This window comes from Bidens hawaiensis, unplaced genomic scaffold (assembly GCF_021521415.1).
Source record: "Bidens hawaiensis isolate Kalapana, Puna unplaced genomic scaffold, B.hawaiensis_p1.1 tig00009192_1, whole genome shotgun sequence".
NCBI lineage: Eukaryota > Viridiplantae > Streptophyta > Magnoliopsida > Asterales > Asteraceae > Bidens > Bidens hawaiensis.
In genome coordinates this window covers 139,747-160,709 of record NW_027491679.1, presented here as the reverse complement: position 1 = coordinate 160,709, position 20,963 = coordinate 139,747, and the positions used below count along the sequence as shown (strand labels likewise).

Below are 20,963 nucleotides of genomic sequence, written 5' to 3'. Positions count from 1 at the left end.
TTTCAACCAAACATACCCTTACTATTTATCAATATTGTAAAAATATTGTTTACTGTTTTAATATTACCAGAGTTATAACAAGATTGAATATACTTAAAGAAACTTTAAGATGGTATTCTAAATTCACTTATACAATTTACTCTTACATTTTATCTATTATATATACACTATAATGATTTACTATTCTGGGGAACATGAACATTAAATGCAAGTTGAAAATCTTCATCCCTACACCAAACATGCTTAGCCTCCACGCTTTGAGCGCAGTGGAGGGGAATAATAGGCGCCGGAGGAGGAGGACACCGCCTGGGGGCGCGGAGGGGGGGGGGCCGCCATCACGACGACCGGCGCTTCTCTCTCTCTCCTCTCTCTCTCTCTCATCCACACACATACATATATATATATTTATATATATAATGGGGCGCCTAGGTGGGCATTAACCATAGCGGAGTGTTATAGAGAAGGGCTTCGAAGCCCCCGGTGCCCACGTGGCACTGTGGAGGGGCTTCGATGTCCCTCACCATAGCATACATCCTTATAATTCACCAACACATTTATAACATTCACATCAATTAATAATATCTTATAGTGTTTTTTCTTTTTTGTTTCAAATATTCATAAATGTTTAATTTTTTATGATTTGTGACTTTGTGTTGCGTAAAAGTTAAGATAACTTGATTCTACTACTGTATTATGATTTTTGTTGTTGATTGGTTTCTTTTAAACTTACATGTAATATGTAAAATAAAATTTGAAGGCGTCGCACTGCATTCTCACAACACCTGTACAATTAAGCGATCCTTTAGAGTCCCATCTATATTTTTTGTATAAGAAAATAACATACGACAAGTGTTGTCTGTGTTCCCATCTATTATCTATATGTGCACGTTGGCAAATTTGCATCAATGTACTTCAAATGCTATTGATTACACAACTTCAAGCATCAATATCTTATTCGTCTTAGTTTCATTTTAGACATGGTTTAATTCATTGTGAAGCTTTCACATGGTTGAATGACTTTTTATGTTTAAAGTTATCATTTGGAAAAGCAAGTATTCAGTGAAGTGATATTAAGGGGAAAAAAAGCATGATTTTTAAGTGTACAAGTAAAATTACATAATTATCTCTAATTCTACTCAATGCAATATTCATTCCTTAAAATCGCACATCCAAACAACCTAAACACTACCTTTTTAACAACATTTTCGATTATTTAAACAACAATTTATCTAATCTGCACCTTGGTCATAATCTCCGGCACCAGTTTCCAACTTTATGCATGAGCCACTTTGGTCCCTCATAAAGGGCAGAACCACATTCCTGTGCGTGTCGGGTTTTAACTGCCATGTTTTCAACGTCCAAATCTTTGTTGGTTTTCAAAAGGCAATTCGATAAGAGTAGCGTTGGCATAAAACTCTTCCAGATTATAAATTTCTCTCTGCTCTGGTAGAAAAATATGCACCACTACGTCACCTGAAAAATAATAATATAAAACACTGCCCGTTAATTCTAAAACCAAGAGGAAGTAGCACATAACATAAATGCTGAAAGCATACCAAAGTCTAATAAGGTCCATGAATTGGCTTTAGTATCTCCGGTAGCAAATTTACCGTACTGTTTTTCAGCTAGATCATTTATTCGGGTCCTGCGGTCCAACGTAAAATTAATATGCATATTACTTGATGGCGCATTTTAGATATTGAGTAATAGTCGTCACGGTTACCTGATGGCATCAATTTGTGGTCTAGAAAATGCAGTGGTGATAAGGAAGAATTTGGTCCAATAAACCAGAGGTTTCACAAACAGGAGTTTTATGTCACCACCCTTCACATCACTTGCTATCTTTGCTAATGCCACGGCAACTATACAACAGGAAGAATAATGTCTAAAAATCCAAACCTATAGATTTTTATACAATTATATAACATGAAGGGCTTACAAGACAAGCATTCAGCATCATCATCCACCTCTGCAGTAGGAGATTTTTTATCACTGCTTTTGTAAACAACTTTCCCATATTTCTTAAACAAGTCATCATACATGTCATCAGTATCTTGACTTGCATTCTGCAGGTACAACCAAATAAACCAAATACTTACTTGCAGAATTTTCAAAATTACTTATGAAATAGAAATACTAAAACTATCATCACAAGTGAAGAGTTCATACTGCTGCTAGAGCCATAGGGGAAACCACAGAAGAACCCCTGAATGATCTCTGTATAGTCTTTCCCAGCTTATAACTTTCAGTCATATGTGAAGACTTCCAACCGTTGGCGTGCGGGCTTAAATGGCACAGATCATGCGGTGATATTAAGCTGCTGGCACTAAATCTGGCAAAAGATGAATATCAAAGTAAGCATTCATGCTATTTGAGTTTGTTTTCAAGAAATCACACTTTGACAGAGAGTATGAATAACATGTTTAACGCCTTTCAATTATTGTTGCAAATTTTGAACAAAGTTGTTCTAGTAGTAGCACCAAAATATCATTACTTTTTAAAAGGAACTTACAACCTCTCCATCTCAAAATAAAGCAGGATATCCAACAATAATGAATTCAATCAAACTTTAGCCCAACATTAATTATTTGCCCTACATAGATCCATGGTTGTAAAAATCACGCCAAGGCGCTGATTAATCACCGGTTAATTGCTAAACGATACCCCCCATCGACTAGTCGCCGAGTAATCACTATTTGGTCAAATCTATCCAAATTGAAAAATTTATATATATAATTTGGTATATAAGTGTGTATATTTGAAAACTCCCATATAAATTCCAATCTGATTGATCCTATTAATCACTAGTCTCTACCTCATCACCCGACTAGCGCCAAGCAAGTTCTACAACATTGCATAAATCCTAATAATATTAGGGAAAGAGCCAAGAGGTATTTTTGATCACTGGTTCGGTTAACAGTCGAAAACATGAATTCAATCTATCAATTTCATATCTCAAATGTAAACTGAACCTCTAAGATCAAGTTATTGCATAATATTATTCGCATGTTAGGGCAGAAGCATTTAATCAATTAATCCTATCTAAATATCTATCTTCAATAAACACTCGATGTGGATAAATTAGCAGCCCAAATATCTTCATAACTATCAAATTGGAAATAGCATCATAATCGGCTTACAACTCTTGGATTACGCTATTTAATTTGCGAAACATGTAACCGGTTAATTCATAGGCGTGGAGGTTGAAATGCAAACAGAAATATGCATACGAATACATACAGGTGATTGTTTAAAGGTGAAATTTGGTAACTGGATGTAATAATTGAATGGAGAATTAGGGTTTATACCTGATTTGAAAGGAAGCAGAGAGTGAAGTTGCTGCCATTTTATTTTATTCCTGTTATGTTGTGTGTGGAAGATAACTTGAAAATCAGATGGTTTTATCCTATTTCTCCTTATCATTTAAAATATCGGTTATACCCTTCGTCTTCATTATAAATACTTTTCGGCCCTTGATACTTGTATTTTAGGCTTTTTAGCTAGCATTGAAGTCGTGTTTCACGGCTAGGTTGGAAAGGGTGATGGTGAGAATATATTTGTTACCTGGCATATCGATGAGTTAATCTAAATATCATCTAGGCTTTAATATAAATGATGGTGAAAGTATCTTTATTTTAATCGGTTAAATGAAAAACCATTAAAAAAGGTAAAAAAAAAACTTTACTAAACTGATACATTTATTAAAGTTCAGAGGTAGACAAGTAAATCGTTTAAAGAAAAAGAGTTATTCGAGTTCAAGGGTCGTTCAATTATTCAATTAAAGTTCAGAGGTTAAAACGTAAATCATAAAAGAAAAAGTTCGTCTAATAACACCTCGTCACGTGACCTAACGAGGAATTAATATTGTTCACGTCGTTTAGTTTTGTTATAGTTTTGTTATGTATAGAAATATATAGGGGTATTGTTCTATATTATATAGTGACTCAAACATGTAAATCTGAATTAAAAAAAAAAAATTGTTTAGCATATGCATGATTCAAACATTTAGTTTGCCATACTGTTATAAAAAGCGTGTATGTCCTTGTGCATTGTTGGTCATTTGTTGCAGGCATCTAGTAAATTTGATTCACATTCACTCAAGGAACACTCCACAAACACATGATCTAAACGTACAATCTCTCATCTAGTAAGTTTGCCGTACCTTTATTAAAGTATGTTCTTCTAGAAATAATATATTATAGTATGTATTATTTATAGGTTTAATAAAAAAGTTAGAACTTTAAAATATATTTATAAGATTAAACAATTTTATAGTGAGTAAATCATCAAGGGGCTTTTGGAACCCAATCAAATATAAACTGAAAAGAACTAAACATTTTTCACGTTCCCAAGCCCACCACCAGGATACCTTGCCATTCGTCCCGGCAACCACCGTAATTATGACCAAAATGGGTTAATGAAACTTTTAAGTTTGTTAATCCTAGATGATTATACAACAAATCGGGTTTTGTTATTCACTTAACTAGACATAAAATGTAGAATATTATAAGTAACTCGTGAGTGCAATTAAACCACAACTAGTCAAAAAGAATTATTCTTTGCCAAGAACACAAGACTTTCTTGTAAGCTTTAGTTTTTCTGCTTCCCACAGCCTTAAATTGTCACTCACAAAAAAAATTAAATCAAAAACAAGATTCTACCTTCTTGTAGACTTCACTACTGTTTACCGTGGGCACACTCGAATTAAAGGTCTCAACAAAAAAAATAGCTGTCTAGTTCACACTCAAAGCAGTGGACCAACCATATTCGGGCTTGAACCGGCCCAGCGGCCCTTACATGTTTAGTTCCCCAATGTAGACATCACCTTTTTAAATGGTTTTAATTTTATTTTTTTCTAGAATTGTAAGCAACATTTTACATGATATAAACATTGAGCGACACACCTCAACCGCCAGGACGTTGGGGATTTCAATATAGCAACCTGGATTATTTAGAGAGTAGTGTGATAACTTTAAGATTAAAAGTTATTTTGGTGTTTCTTCGAAACACTTTAATCGAATAAAACTCTAAATAGAGACAAGAATTTAGTATTAATTTATGAAGAAGATGAACCAGAAAGAAGTCGATAAAAAACCAAACCGTATTTTCTTAATACCAGGGCAGTTGTAGTTTATCTATTCAAAATTTAAAAAATTAATAAATAAACCTCAAATAACACTTATTGCACATAATCATAAAATTCATTTTCCTAATAAATTTTTAATGAATCCTTGTTAACGAAAATAATGCTTATTAATTCCAATCATGGCTCTGCCCTTTGGACCTTGCTAGGGACTACCGCCCTAGGACCCGCAACCGGGGGCGCTACCCCCAGACCCCTGTTTATCATAGTAAACTAAAGCAAGGTGCACTCCTCACATCCCAAACTTGCTTAATGTTTATTATGATTAAATTGATCGACCGGTTAATCTAATTACACTAAAATACTAACATAGGATATCCCTGAGAACAAATGTTGTTTTTAAATTTTAATGCATATTTACTGTCTCTTGGTCTCTCTTCCTGATGAATATTTACCGATTTTCACGTGACTACATGCATATTTTACTGCTATGATCAATGGAATCTTTGTTTCAAAAACCTTACTATTTCTTTATCTGATAATCTTGTGGTCACGTCTAGTGTTGTTGAAAATCTTGATGCTTTACCCAAAGCTAAAGCTTTGTGCTCTAATTCCTCTACTACATATACAACGAATGCAAAAAGGAACTCAAATTCCAAAAGGGTGTTTCCCAAAACTTCAAATTGACGTACCAATAATGAGACAAGTTATGATTTTTCTTGTTTTCGTTACGCTGTTGACGACGGCGGTATTGGTGCCCATGGCAGCGGGTAAAACCGGAAATAAAACAGTTTCACCATCATCTTCAAGAATGCCTAGTGTTGTGAATGTTGGAGCTTTATTCACTGTGAATTCGGTTATTGGCCGCTCCGTGAAGCCTGCCATCGCAGCTGCCATTGCGGACATCAACTCCAGCCCAACTGTTCTTCGAGGGGTAACATTAAACCTTGTTTCGCATGACACAAATTGCAGCGGATTTATTGGCACCATTGAAGGTACCTTGTACCTTCTAAATTCTAATCTTATATTAATATACAAATTGAATCAATGAATTTATAGTTCTATACTTATCAACACATATTATTATTATTATTATTATTATTATTAGGGATAATGACCAAAATTTCTCTTTGACCCGGCCCTTATCGATAAAATATCTATTGGACCAACCAATTTCCAAAGTGTTCACCCTAAAGCTCTTCCGCCTGATCATTTTTTAATAAGAGCTTCACTTGATTTTTAATTAACCAAATTATGGTCAAACAATCGTCGGGCCGCTAGTTTTTGTTAAGAATAGAAATTGTTGAAGCCGATGAAATAATTTAAGCGTTAGACAAGCTTATTTTGGCTTCCGACCCAATGAAATTTATTTTGACGCCCGACAATATTTATTTGGCTTCCGATGAGAGTTTTTTGGCTTCCGACGATATGTAAACAAGCTGCAGAATCTGGTTGTTTAAAATCTCATCAACTAATAATTAAAAGGTGATATGGCCAAAGAGTTTTAAGATTGAAATTATGATAAACTAGTTATTAACCCGGCGTGTTGCACCCCCAACGTCGGTAAAACTCAGATGGTGGTAAAATCCATGTGTTGAGCCGGTAAGTCGATGTGAATTCGATCTGTGACGTACGTTATTGTACTGGAATTAAAACAAAATATTTAGAAAAAAACTATAAAAATTGAGGTGGACCAATAGGGTGTGTCGGTCGGTAAAACTCGAGCGTTGGTATTTGGTAAAACCCAACCGTTGTCGATCCCGGGCGTTGAAACGATAAGTCTACGGGAATTCGGTCAGTTTCCGTCACGTTCATTATAATACTGGAACCGAAAAAAATTGGCGTTCGGTCAGTCTCCATTACGTCTGCTATGATGACTGAACTAAAAAAACAAAATTTGCCTGGGTCAGTTCGGTGACGCCAAGTGGCCCAATAAGACACTTACGACACCAAACTTGTTATTTATTATACAGTAGTATAATTGTCGGTCAAATGAATATTTTGTCGACATTGACCAACGAATGAACATTTTCATCATTTTCCCTTATTATCTTTGTATAGCATTGGAGTTGATGGAGAAAGACGTTGTCGCGGCAATCGGCCCGCAATCCTCGGGCATCGCACACGTAATCTCCCACGTCGTTAACGAACTTCACGTCCCGCTTTTATCATTCGGGGCAACCGACCCGACCCTTTCGTCGCTCCAATACCCGTACTTCATCCGCACCACACAAAACGACTTCCACCAAATGTCCGCCATCACGGACCTCGTCCTCCACTTCGAATGGAAAGAAGTCATCGCCATATTCGTCGACGACGATTACGGCCGTAACGGCATATCCACGTTATCCGACGCGCTTTCATATAAGCGTGCCAGGATTTCCTACAAAGCGTCATTTACACCGGGCGCTTCACGCGCCAACATTACCGAATTACTCACGGGAGTAAACTTATTGGAGTCCCGGGTTTACGTGGTGCATGTAAACCCGGACTCTGGGTTGGAAATATTCCACGTGGCAAAGAAGCTTGGGATGCTAACTAGTGGATACGTTTGGATAACCACGGACTGGCTTCCCGCAGTTTTGGATTCGTCAGTGTTGCCAGATTCTGACACGATGGACCTTATCCAAGGCGTCATGTCGCTCAGGCAACACACGACGAATTCCGATTTTAAAAAAGGGTTTATGGATAAAAACAAGGGTTTAAATTCATAGGCGCTTTACGCTTATGATTCCGTTTGGTTGCTCGCACATGCACTCGATAAATTTTTCAAAACCGGATCAAGAATAACGTTTTCGTACGATCCGAATCTTCGAAAAATGAATAATAGCGAGCTTCGGTTATCCGCGCTTCGGATATTTAACGAGGGAAATAAGCTTCTTGAAGCAATTTTAAACATAACGTTTGTAGGTTTGACCGGCGAGGTCAAGTTTGACCAAGATAAAAACATGGTTCAACCAGCTTATGATGTTATTAACATTGGTGGGACCGGTGTACGGACGATCGGGTACTGGTCAAACCACTCGGGTCTTTCGGTTGCTTCACCCGAATCATTGTATGGAAAAAGTACGAATATTTCGGATCAACGGCTTTTTAGTGTGATTTGGCCGGGTGAGACGAGTGATAAGCCGTGTGGATGGGTGTTCCCGAATAATGGGAAGCCGCTACGGGTTGCGGTCCCGTATAGGCATAGTTATAAGGAGGTGGTGACAAAGGACAAGTCAACACAAGGGGTAAGAGGATATTGTATTGATGTTTTTGAGGCTGCTGTGAATTTACTGCCGTACCCCGTCCCACGAAAGTACATTTTATATGGTGACAGTAAAAGAAACCCGAGTTATACGAATTTGGTCAACGCTGTTGCTGATAATGTGAGTTCTTGTTTGACTTTCTTGGTCAAAAGTTTGCATAATATAGGTGTAGGATAATAGCATTATTATGATTTGTGTACATTTTCAGACATATGATGCAGCTGTGGGGGATGTTACTATTACAACAAACCGGACGCGAATAGTTGACTTTACACAGCCGTACATGGAGTCTAGGCTTGTGATAGTTGTTGCGGTCAATAAAGCGAAACCCAAACCATGGGCGTTTCTCCAACCGTTCACGATTGAAATGTGGCTTGTCACCGGTGGATTTTTTCTTTTGGTTGGATGTGTTGTATGGATTCTCGAGCATCGGTTGAATCATGAGTTTCGTGGTCCACCGAGTCAACAAGTCATGACAATCTTCTGGTCAGTATTTGTTATGTTGCACCATTATTCGGGGTGCGCAGACTCAGTTTGAGTCGGTTTTGGGCTCAAACCAAATAAAAACAAAAATTCATTTTTGAATCCTTGAAAACCATTCTGTTTTTTACTATTTTAACATTTTGGTTTGAAAATTTTTGGTTGAAATTTTTTTTTTCTAAATTAATGAATTTGGGCGTAAGGTGTTTTTTTTTTTGTTAGTGATTTGATTATTATACATGTGGACATAAAATATTGGGATTACATTTTTGTTAAATTTTTATAAATTAGTATTAAAAAATAAAAATATAAAAATTCAGGTTGATTTACATTTTTTTGTTTTAATACATGTAAAACTGGAACCGACAGAAAATTCCGTTTTTACAAAAACATAAAACCAAACTGTCATTTTGTTTGGTTTTGATTATTTTGGTTCTTTCTGCTTTGTGCGCGCTCGCACCAATATCAAATAATCTGTTTTTAACAGTTGTCTTGAAATTTCAGGTTTAGCTTCTCAACTATGTTTTTCTCACACAGTAAGTACAAATCCTGACTAAACCAAGAAAATATCATATATGAAAACTGTACATTAGGATTTTATTGTATGCAGGAGAAAACACTGTAAGCACGTTGGGACGGTTAGTGTTGATCTTGTGGCTGTTTGTAGTGTTGATTATCAACTCTAGTTACACAGCCTGTTTGACATCAATCCTAAAAGTACAACAATTGACATCGCGTATTGAAGGGATAGATAGTTTGATAGCAAGTAATGAGCCGATTGGAATTCAAGATGGGAGCTTTGCGTATAATTATATGATTCGGGAGCTTAATATTGCTGAATCGCGTATCAAATACTTGAGAGGTGAAGAAGAGTATGCAAATGCACTTCGGTTAGGCCCAAAAGGCGGTGGTGTGGCTGCCATTGTCGACGAGCTTCCGTATGTAGAGCTGCTCATGCGTTACACCAAGTGCGAGTTTAGGATCGTTGGCCAAGAGTTCACGAAAAGCGGTTGGGGCTTTGTAAGTTACTCTTTCCTTGTCTGTTTAAGAAGTCAAAGTTTAACTTCTGAAGTCAAACTGAGTTTGTTTGAACTAGGGGTATATACAGAATACAGATCGGTTTTGGGCCCAAACCCAGTTCTCTTACAGTGTTTCGGTTTTACTGTTTGGGTTTTGAAAATTTTGGGCCAAAAAATATAATGGCCTAAAATAATGAATTTGGGCCTAATATTTTTGTTAACTGTTGGCCCGGGTTCAATCGATAAACAAAATAAATGAATGAAGAACAGACGGGATTTTGAAGTCAACTGACTACGACTCTTTTTATTAAACTCACAAACTTGACACGCCTAAATCATTTACATTGATTCTATGTTTATACTAACCCTTAAATTAATCCTAACACACTTTTTCGGTTTTCGGTTGATGCAAAACATAAAATCGTCGGTATTTTATTGAGTTTGTTTATTTCATTTCGGTAATGTCAATTATTTTGGTTATGCTTCGATTATTTCGGTTTTTTACATTTCTAAAACGGTTAAACAATTCAATCAATTTAAATTTAAAAAATATTTTGTTTGCCTTAAAAGATTCAGCTTGCATCACAGGCATTCCAGAGAGACTCACCTCTAGCAGTTGACCTATCAACCGCCATCCTCCAACTGTCAGAAACCCGAGAACTGCAACGGATTCACGACAAATGGCTGTCATCTGCTTCATGCTCGACTCAATCCACGGATGTTGAAGACAGCAGTTTATCACTCAGCAATTTCTGGGGCTTATTTGTCATATGTGGGGTGGCATGCATCCTTTCTCTAAGCATTTTCTTCTGTCGGATGATGTGTCAGTACCGCAGGTTTAAACCAGACGAAGAAGAGCCACACGAGATTTTGGAAGCCGAGGCAGATACACGTGGCTTGAGACGGCCCTCACAAGCCATTAGTTTCAAGGATTTGATAGATTTTTACAATAAAAAGGAGGCAGAGATTAAGGAAATGCTTAGACGAAATGCACGTCAAAATAGGAGGGAGTCGGATGATCATGATGGCTCACCTTCCTAAAGCGGAAATATATGTTCCTGCAATATGATTTCGTTACGAAATATAGTGTTGTGTGATTTTTTCTTATAAATGTAATGCTTAGTTTATAGCCAGCCATATACAGTTTTCAAAAGAAATCATTAGTGATAGCCTGATAGGTATAGTTTTCATTTATTACATTGTAAAACTGGCTGTGTAATTAGAGTTGATAATGATATGCATGGACCATGGTTTCCATTTATTATGTGGGCTAGTTTGGGCTAGTTTATACCCTGCAAACCAGCCCAAGAGGATTAAAACTGACCCAATTTCAAGGTGTTGGCTAGTTTCTTTAAGCTATAGTTGATTTGATACTATGAACAAAATTATCCAAAAACTAACCTAATGTTTATTTTATTTCATATAAAAGTCCAGTAAATGAACCAAACAGCAAACAATATATGAACTGTTGGGTAAGTCTTGTTTACGTAATACGTTAATACGCAAGAGAACATGATTTGTTGTTCACTTAGTTAAACGAACAAACATGAACACGACTTTCGTACGTGTGTGTTTGTTCATATACGTTCTTTTATATCCGTTAATTTATGTTTGCTCATATGCTAGATCAAAAACTAAAGAGATGTTATCATTTAAACTTTGATACATTAAGGTCACGAATTCACACAATCTCCTAAAAAACAGACGATTCGGCAACCTTTTGAAAACTAATACTATAATAAACAAGAAAATGTAAAAAAAGATTCATAAGTTACTGAGATTTCCAATCTACCATAGTTGTCTTGGTCTGTTGAACATGTACTGGTCTTTATACAAGTTGTCAACATTCTCCATGCTTGTTCTTGATATTCGATCATCCGATGAATTTACCAAACTACCCAAATCTTGTGACCAGAAAGAACCCAAATCTCCATTGCTGTCAGATTCATGTGCCATAAATGGACCCTGTCACACCATCACTCTTTTAGAATCTTTATATCTTATATTTTATTCATTCATAAATCATAACTAATGACTAATAATTTAATAATCAAAAATTTAATTAATAATTGGCTAATTGCATACCTCAAACAATCCGTACGGATGGGAAACAGTAGGATTCAAAAACTCTTCAACATGCCATCCGGGTAATGTTTCTGTTAAGTACTCCGATATGCTACTGGCCTCCATTGAAACGCTGTCGTCTTGACTCACGCCTTCATAACGATCGTTTAAAGAGGTTGAATGTGTAGTTGTTCTAAGGTTTTGATCTTTGGAAGCATAAGAGGTTTTTCTGCTAATGATAGATCTGTTAGAATTTGAAGAACAACGAGATTGATCCGATGAACTATCGTAACACGAAGATGATTCCGACAGCTTAACTCCAGCTAGAAGAAACCGACTGTGATAATGTGTGTGTTCGTTCGCTGAATGAATTGAGATGTCACATGATTTGCAGAGAATCGCTCGGTCTTCTTTACAAAATAAAAACGCTCTTTTTTCCTGTTTCAATCATATAATCTTTATCAGTTTAAATCGTTATCGGACATCGGTGTAATTGTTTGAATAATTAACGGTAATAGACGTATATCAGTGCAAATGAGCATGGCAGAGCTGCTCACAACCTACTCGAGATCAATAAAAACATCTAAACCAGACAAGCCTTATCGAGCCCGGGCCGAGCCGAGACTCAAATAAAGCTCGTTTAGTTATCAAGCATGGGCTCGAGCCTTGTACGGAAAGATCGTTTAGGCTCCCCAAGCCTTAACAAGCCGCTAGTTGTTTACGTGTTAACCTTTTTAGACTTCTATATATTAATCTCACATTACAATTTCCGAGCTTTGGCCTGTTTAAAGTAGTGCATATGATCTCAAGCTGAGCTTAGAATCATTTAAGATTTTTTTCAAAATATATAAAAATAAATAAAATATGCAATATAATGAATATATAATAAGCATGTTGAGCCCGAGCTTGCAAAAACGACTCATAAGCCGAGCACGAGCTTTAGAAAAGAGCTCGAACCTCGTAACTCAAAACGGACCGAGCTCAAGCCTAGGTCTGTTTCCATTCCTAAGTGCAATAGAAAGAATCATTAACGGCAAGCGATGTGCAACAGTGCAATTGTTCAACAGTTGAATCGTTAATGCCAATCGAATTACAACAGTGCAATGGTTTGAATAAGTAACTGCAATCGATTCGTATCTGTGCAATTGTGTGAATCACTAACCGTAATCAATTTAATGCAATTGTTTAAATAAATAAATAACTAGCTAATTACCGCAACGGCAATCGATACACACCAGTGCAATCGATTTAATGCATATCGATAGAATCGATGCAAATTTTATCGTAACTAAATATTTTATATTAATTTACCTGACAGATATCGCATAGAGGCGGTTGATCGGAGGAAGAGTGGAGGGAGAAGCGGTGGTGTTTGCTGGCGAGCTTGTTGGCGTGGTGGACACGGCGGTCACAGGCGTGGCAAAGAGAAGCTTCGTCGGCGGTGCAGTAAACGGAGGCTTCAATTTTCTCACACATGTCGCATTGGATCTTCATTTTGTTTAATTATTTGTGTGTGTGTGTGTGTGTGAAATTATGGTGAAAGTATGGGTGAGGAGACAGGTCTTTTATCCTTGAATTCTTCTTGCCATCAAAGTGTGAAACTAGTTTTTTAATGGTGGATTTTTAGAACTAGTCCTTTTAAGTGTTGGTGAAGAGAATGTAAACCCTTTTAGTTTTGTGAAATAATAGTGGGACCCTTGACTTTTGGAAAGTCTTTTAAGACTATGTCTAGTGAAGGCCTAAAAAATGGGCAGGATTTTTGACACATGATGTCACGTCAGCAGAGTGACAATTTTAATTTTAGGGATGTAGTGGTGTTGTCGCCCTTTGTCGCCATATTTTTAATTTTAATTTTATTATTATGTCAACCTACACAACCGATAACAAATCTATACCCCCCGGTTATCTTCCGAATATAGACCCGGGGGGGGGGGGGGGGGTGTTGCTGCCCCTTATCGCCCAAAACTCTCCCAATTTGTCGCCCGCTACACACACTCTAAGCATCTGTTCGCTATGATATGTTGTTCATAGTACTTGAATCTTATATGTCGGGAACTTGTTAAGGAACATAGTGGAACGATTAAACGAGTAGTTTGTAATCGGGATTCGGGCATACTATTGTTGAAAGGAATTTGGTGGGTGTTTGAATTTTGAACATATAGGGCTAATTAGATAGACTGATTATGATTTGAAAGTGATTAATATTTACTTGTAAATTTAGTTGTGTATCTAATTTAGAATAGAGTCACGTGCCTTGCAGTCAGTTTTTGTTCACATGAACACATAACACATTGCTCATGAACATGCCTATGTTTGTTCACGTCTCATTATGTTGCAGTTGGATTTGTCATCATAGACAAAATTTGAACTCTTCAATACTCACTATTTAACTTTAATATTTGTAATGTTAGTAAAACCATAAACGACCTTTATAGTTTTCCTAGAATCATAACTTTGTTAGCTATAAGTAGTTTCTAATTTAACTTACGTAATATTTTCCTAGAATCATAACTTTGTTAATAAGTAGTTTCTCATTTAAATTACATTACATTTATTCGTGTGAATATCAGTCAAAGAGGTACTTGTGTGTGATTAAGTGTGAATAGTTTCTTGAAACCCTTATTTCAACTTAATCATATATAAAGTGTTGTAACTTGTATACTACACCAAAGTCATGGGTATTATAGTCTATTTCAAATACTTGTAGTGGAGACATAAAAAAGTGAGGAGGTGATGGGCTATCTGTCAGGACTTTATGGGCCGCCCAGAGTTGCTTTCATGGCCACTTTTCCATGAAAGCTTGAAAGTCAAAGTCAACTCAATAGAACTACAGTTGGTCAAACTTGTCAAAATAACAATTTACAGAAAATACATGTTTTCTATTATTGAAATTGCACTCCAAAATAAACGACGTTTCAAAATAACATATTTGAAACTAATATTTACCACAATTTATGTCAAATGTATACATGTTATTTTGAAAAATAAAGATATATTCATACACGGTAAAATTCCCGCCCTTGACACAAGGTCACCCATACCCTATTGTTTTATATGTTTAAAGGATTAACAAACATCACGACCAATACATAGCTCGCAAAGCATCTACTTATTTTTTTTTCTATTGATATCTCATACACTGTCTAATTAATTTAGATTATGTTATCGATGTTATTAAACTATTTATAAATTCATAGTTTATGATGATTATATAATACAAAGTGTTAATATTTTATATGTACTTTTTGTCCATTAAAAGTTGAAATGATCTCTTGCGCATATGGGCAAATATGTTTATTTATATTTTATAGACCAAAGGATGGGCAAAGCAATAAAAAATGAGAGGTGGGTTCTCATAACCGAAAATGACAAATAGCACCTTTTTGCCAAATTAATTGTTCTCACGTGGTACACCTTTTGGGCAAATTATTTATGTACAATAAAATAATCAAAAAATATATATTGCGGTCTTTTTTATATTAAATTATAATGTTATTAGTTAACTAACTAGACTCTGTTAGGATAATATAGTCTGGTCAGAATAGGTTAACATAAACCTTTTCAATTTGTGAACCACGATAGCTTAAACATAAAAAAGTCGTCGTTTTAAGAGAAAAAAAGTTACAACATATAAATAATAACTGTGCATATGAATATCTATATGTAATTTTTTTCTCTAGATGCGTGAGATTTGATCAAATCTTCAAGTTTTATTTTAAAAAAATTAACTTATGTTAAACAAGTAATTGCAAATTTAAACTCTTAATGAGATTCCAACAAAAGGGAGCTTAAAAATATCGTAATAGCCTAATTCAAAATTATGCCTATTATTTGATTAGTAAACCTTTCAACCAGAAGTTCGTTGAGTCAACCATGTAATTATTACCAAAAGAAATGAAATATAAATTATTTAGGTATTAATAATTCAAATCTGACCTAACGTAGATTGTTTTACATGACGAAGTAAACTTTGTTTTGGCCATTTACTAAATAGTCATGTATGTGTCATTTTTAGAGCCAAATGGTGAAAATCATAAAACTAAAACAACTATTGTATAAAACAGCTCTAAAATACCGATAAAAATGGTTATTCAATAAAATTCTGTTGTATATAACAAATTGACTAACTATTTAATTTCCCTTTGTTTTAATAAACAGTAAACATTTTGATATCATTCGAAAAACTCAAACATAATATCATTCGAGAAACTAAAACATGACATTTTTGTTTTTCTAAATTCAACATGTTGACTCTGTCAAGCCTCATGTTGTAAGGGGAAATTTCCAAAATGTTCCATTAATTGAGAGAGATAATAAAAATTTTCAGAAATGTCCTCTACAAACACGTATTTGACAACGTGTTAGGCCACAACGCGTCTTTCACGACTTTTTAGCTTCTAGCGCGTCTTTCACAGCATGTTTACCAAATTAATTGTCTTTTTAATATTACATTATTATAATTAATTTTACTCATATTTGGCTTTTAATAATTTGTAATGCATAAAGTTTTATAAAGTTTCAAATCTACCGTTGAGACGTGCTTAATTTTATCTACGTGTTGGTATAAACTTTACTAAAAACGAGACTGATCAAATTTTATTAAACATTTATTGGACATTTCGACATCAATTTGACACTTGGTTTTGAGTAAAATTTATGAAAGCATGTAGAAAAAATAAACACTTTTCAGCGACATATTCGAAATTATATATAAATTGATATGTTACAAGTTACGGAAGAAAAAACAAATATGGATAAAATTAATTATAATAATGTAATGTAAAAAAATTAATATGCCAAACATGTCGTGAAGGCCTCGTTAGATGCTAGCAGGTCGTAAAAGACGCGCTAGAGGCTAACAGATCGTGAAAGATGCGTTGAAACCTAACACGTCATTAAAGACGTGTTTGTAGAAAACATTTTTAAAAAATTTTATTTATAAAGACAAATAAAAACCATCTCTGATAATGAGACATTTTGAAAATTTTTTGGTTATTCAATTATATCCTACAATAATATTGCTAGGTTTATGATTAAGTTATCAATCGTTTTGTTGGAGAAGTGGTAGGCATGATATTGGAGAAGTGGGGTCAATACATGATGACAAAAAACACCTTTTTTGTGATTCGCATGGAGATTTGATATGATCTTTAGCACCGAAAATCAGATTAAAAACTTGTACGGCAGATCGCGAATATTTTGATACAGGCTTTTTGGTTTTTCTATAAATAAAGATATAAATAAAGAGTAAAGTGTGATTTTCGTTCTTGATTTGATTTAATACGTTATTTCGGTTTAAAAATTTAATTTATCTTTTTCATTTCCATAGTTTCATATTAGTTGCAATTAAATCCAACTAACTAATAACTATTATGAAATGGCATTTTGATCTTTTAACATAATATACAAAATAGTAATAAGAAAATAGGAAAGTAAATACGGTACTATTAGACGTTTTAAGCTTGTACAAGAAAACTTATCAAAACTACTTAGTTTTCACATAAACTAATTAAAACTTAATTCAATGTTTTAGTATTTTCAAAACTAACACCAATGATTTCTCCAAAAAGCCATTCATCCTTCTTCAAGCTCTGCCAAATAATATATTCAAATCATCCCGGTTAGGATTTATTTCAATGCGTTGTAAATTGATTTCCCCAATCAATGAATTTAATTTAGTTAACAGTGAAGATTACTTACTGTAGTTTGATGTTCACCACATTATTACAATTATATTGATTTACCGTATTACTATAATTTGATAATTTTCCACCGTGATGTTTATCACATGTGACATAATTTTAGTTTGAATACCTCGAAACAAGTAAACAAAAACTAACAAAATATTCAATGAATCTTCAGATGGAGTATGATTTTTTTTTCTTATGTATTATGAACTCAATGAAACTAATATTAATATGCAAAATCTTCACGATCATCAGACCTTCATCTTCCTTTTTGTTAGCAGAGGTGGAACCCCACCTCCAACCATCCACCATGTAAATAGAGCCATTGTCTCGACCATCGCTGAAGAGGTAGGTCCCAGCAGAGCCCAGTTGGACCCGCAAGACTCACCTTGAACAGGGACGTCTGCGCAACGACCAACTGCTTCCGCAGGACCCACCATGCTCAGAGAAGACCTTACGCGCAGTACGCCAGCTGTACCCGCAGGGAAAGCCTCCCAATGGTGAAGTACCCCGCTTGTTCCCGCAGTTGCGGATACAAGCCATCAGGGAAGGCTACCCGCACTGATAGCAAGGCTACACGCACAAGGCACTAACTCGCTACTTCAGTAGTCACCTGAAGGAATGAGCAAGGCGGGAATACTCCCGCCCAAATGAGCCAGTCCGTATGCTTCTGGAAGATCTTTTGTACTATACCTACCAAGGTATGGGCAAAACAGACGATCTGACCAGAGCAGCCCATGAACCAATCACAGGGTGACAGCTCACCGACAACAGTATGAGGAGGAGCACCCTCTAGTACTGTTTGTCACTATTAGCCGCTGCCTACTCACCAACCCTTACTATGGGACGTGCGCAGCCTACAGTTGGTGGAACAGTACATAGCCGGCAGTAAAGGAACAGTATACAGCCGACCTTGTCACTATCGGCCGCAGCCTATCCACCAACCAGCATGGCTTGTGCGTAGCCCACTGTTGGTAGAACAAGAATACTATTCAGCTGGCTGTACCTTCTAGGAAACCTACCTTCGGCTATAAATACTCCAACACCTTGGAATGGTAAGGACATCATCTGATATCTCATTATCTTCTCTAGCAATCTCTTAATATACACTTATATTCAGAGCAATCTAGTCTGATTCTCACGCCGGAGGGTGGTCACAAGGAGGAACCCCCCCCCCCCCTTCTCAGTGACGAGCTTACGGTGTCTGTTTTGCAGGTCACCTGAAGAACAACTTTCTTTGCTGGACCTCATCCTCGTGGGAAACATACTTAACCCCCAGATTATCCATAATCTGCCCGGGGTCACTTAGTGTTTCTTCAATCGCCATCTCCAGATTTGAGAATCGACCACCACCATCATTCATTTTTTTCCCGCTTGAGTTTCGATCTAAAGCTTAGGTGGGTGTTGTTATGGTTGGAAAACACCCAATTAACCCATCCCCTGGCCGTGGACTTGTACTATGTGGGTTGGGGTTCCTTAACCCCAACATTTTTAAAAAATTCTTAGAGACGGTATGTTAAATTTTCCTTGGACCCCATAAAAATGAAGAGATAGAACACTAACTATTAAATTAACTTTGGTGTGGTGATAAATCCACTATTTTCAGATTTAATAGGTCACGGCTTCAAGCCTTGCTAAACCTTTTTTCCAATGACTTTGTCTCTTACAAGTTACAACAGGAAATTTTAGGGCTAGCTGATCAGTTTTATACCGATATTTGTATGCTGCTTTGTCAAATTGTTAAAATTGTGACCTAGTTTTGTTAATGACTTGAAGTTTAAGGCTGATTATGCAACAAGTATTGAAAATAAAGTTTGAGCCCTCGTCTTCTTCCATAATACTATTCAGAAAATTGATTTAGAATGCCTTCCATGGGATCCCTCCGAACAGAAACATGTTTCATCTCATCACGTTAACGAAAAAAATGAAATTAAATGGCCGTATTTGAGTAGAGGCACATGCCAAGTTGTCACCCACAATTTTCTAAATATTTAGTTTATTTTGGAATATTTTGTTAATTTTAGCTTGAAACCTATTGGTTGATTTAAGTTTAGATTTAGATTGTGGGCTGTTAATCAACGCCTTGGGTGTTTTCGTTGGCACATAGTCTCTACAAAGCTAGCTACATCGCGCCAAAGCTTCAAACCCGGGGCGTTATGAAACATGAGGTAATACATTAACAAGCGTTATAATGGATTTTGTGTGCGGCCAATTCCTTTTCATCAGACAATAAAAATTTATAACAATTTGTTATTTAAGGTTAATGCTAGTTAGCCCACAACGCGCAAGTTAAGGGGCGGGATAGTTAAAACCGCATGACCTACATGGCAATGACATGATGTTTTAACCAACACTTGTTAGTTGGCCCACAACACATAGATTAAAACTTTAGAAAATATGTATGTGATAAAACGATTTTCTCAAAATTAAAATTGAATCGAAAAACTTTAGTTTTATAATTTTACCATGTGACCCGAACCGGCACCTAGAAGATGCGATGGACCATCGATCCTTAAAAAATTTCCAACCCCATGAAAATAGTTTTTGGGTCCGTCACATTGAATAGTTCCATAAAAGAATATTCTCGTGTTGTGTTGTGAATAAGTTCTTTTTAGGTTTGTGACATGAAATGATTCTACAAACTTGTCTATGTCGAATCAAATTTATAACACTATAGCGTTCGAAAAATCAAATTGTGATTTTATATTGTATAAATTATTAGATATTGACAAGAAAGCAAAAACTCATTCTAACAAAACTATCCTTTAGGTTAAAGCATTATCTACGACTTTAAGAAATACATTGTTTGGTATTAACTTCGATTATTAAAATTTAAACGTAAGGAATATCATGAATCATGATCATCTGAAAAAACGTAAGGCCCAAAACGTAAGAAAATTTTCTAGATTTATTTGTTTTGAAAGCTAAGGCCCAACACGTGAGGCCCGTTAAATATGGATCTACTTTTTCTTCACACAAGGGCTTCAAATGTTGGGTTTTAAACTTATTATTAAGCTGTAAAATAAAATATATATAATAAGATCATTTTATAAGTTTACTAGCATGAGACGTGTACTACGTACACGTCCATACGGTTAACTTATGAAAACATATATATCTAATAACTAAGTGAAATACTGAGAACAATAAACATGGGGAACTCTCAAAATAACCCTTTTTAAGAGAGAAAAGCCCTATATGACCCATTTTATTTGAATATTTCCTAAATATCCATGCAAAATCCGTCTGAGGCGACACATTTGTAGTCGAGCCGACAGGTTTTAACAACCATTAATAGCATGTCACTAGTCAAAAATCTAACAACTCAATCCAATTTTGCACAAAATATGTCTTCCAAGTTTGATTTGGTTGTAAAATA

General features: G+C 35.6%; 2 protein-coding genes and 1 pseudogene across 3 annotated transcripts; 1 reads left to right on the top strand and 2 right to left on the bottom strand.

Annotated features, from left to right (window-relative positions):
* Positions 1–1,167: 1,167 nt before the first annotated feature.
* Positions 1,168–3,368, bottom strand: LOC143531594 (protein Iojap, chloroplastic-like). The gene is made up of 6 exons (XM_077026856.1): positions 3,309–3,368; positions 2,170–2,332; positions 1,940–2,066; positions 1,724–1,862; positions 1,557–1,645; positions 1,168–1,473 (listed from the first exon to the last, which is right to left on the bottom strand). The coding sequence occupies exons 1-6, from the start codon at positions 3,344–3,346 to the stop codon at positions 1,352–1,354; spliced, it is 678 nt and encodes a 225-aa protein (XP_076882971.1). The 5' UTR covers positions 3,347–3,368; the 3' UTR covers positions 1,168–1,351.
* A 2,412-nt stretch (positions 3,369–5,780) lies between these two features.
* Positions 5,781–10,960, top strand: LOC143531593 (glutamate receptor 3.4-like; annotated as a pseudogene). The gene is made up of 6 exons (XR_013135046.1): positions 5,781–6,078; positions 7,145–8,454; positions 8,543–8,820; positions 9,319–9,350; positions 9,425–9,834; positions 10,422–10,960. The product of XR_013135046.1 is annotated as a glutamate receptor 3.4-like (transcript).
* Positions 10,961–11,583: 623 nt separating this feature from the next.
* Positions 11,584–13,405, bottom strand: LOC143531578 (B-box zinc finger protein 21-like). The gene is made up of 3 exons (XM_077026844.1): positions 13,209–13,405; positions 11,919–12,335; positions 11,584–11,798 (listed from the first exon to the last, which is right to left on the bottom strand). Exons 1-3 carry the CDS (start codon positions 13,389–13,391, stop codon positions 11,622–11,624), a joined length of 777 nt encoding a protein of 258 aa, XP_076882959.1. The 5' UTR covers positions 13,392–13,405; the 3' UTR covers positions 11,584–11,621.
* Between the last annotated feature and the right edge of the window lie 7,558 nt (positions 13,406–20,963).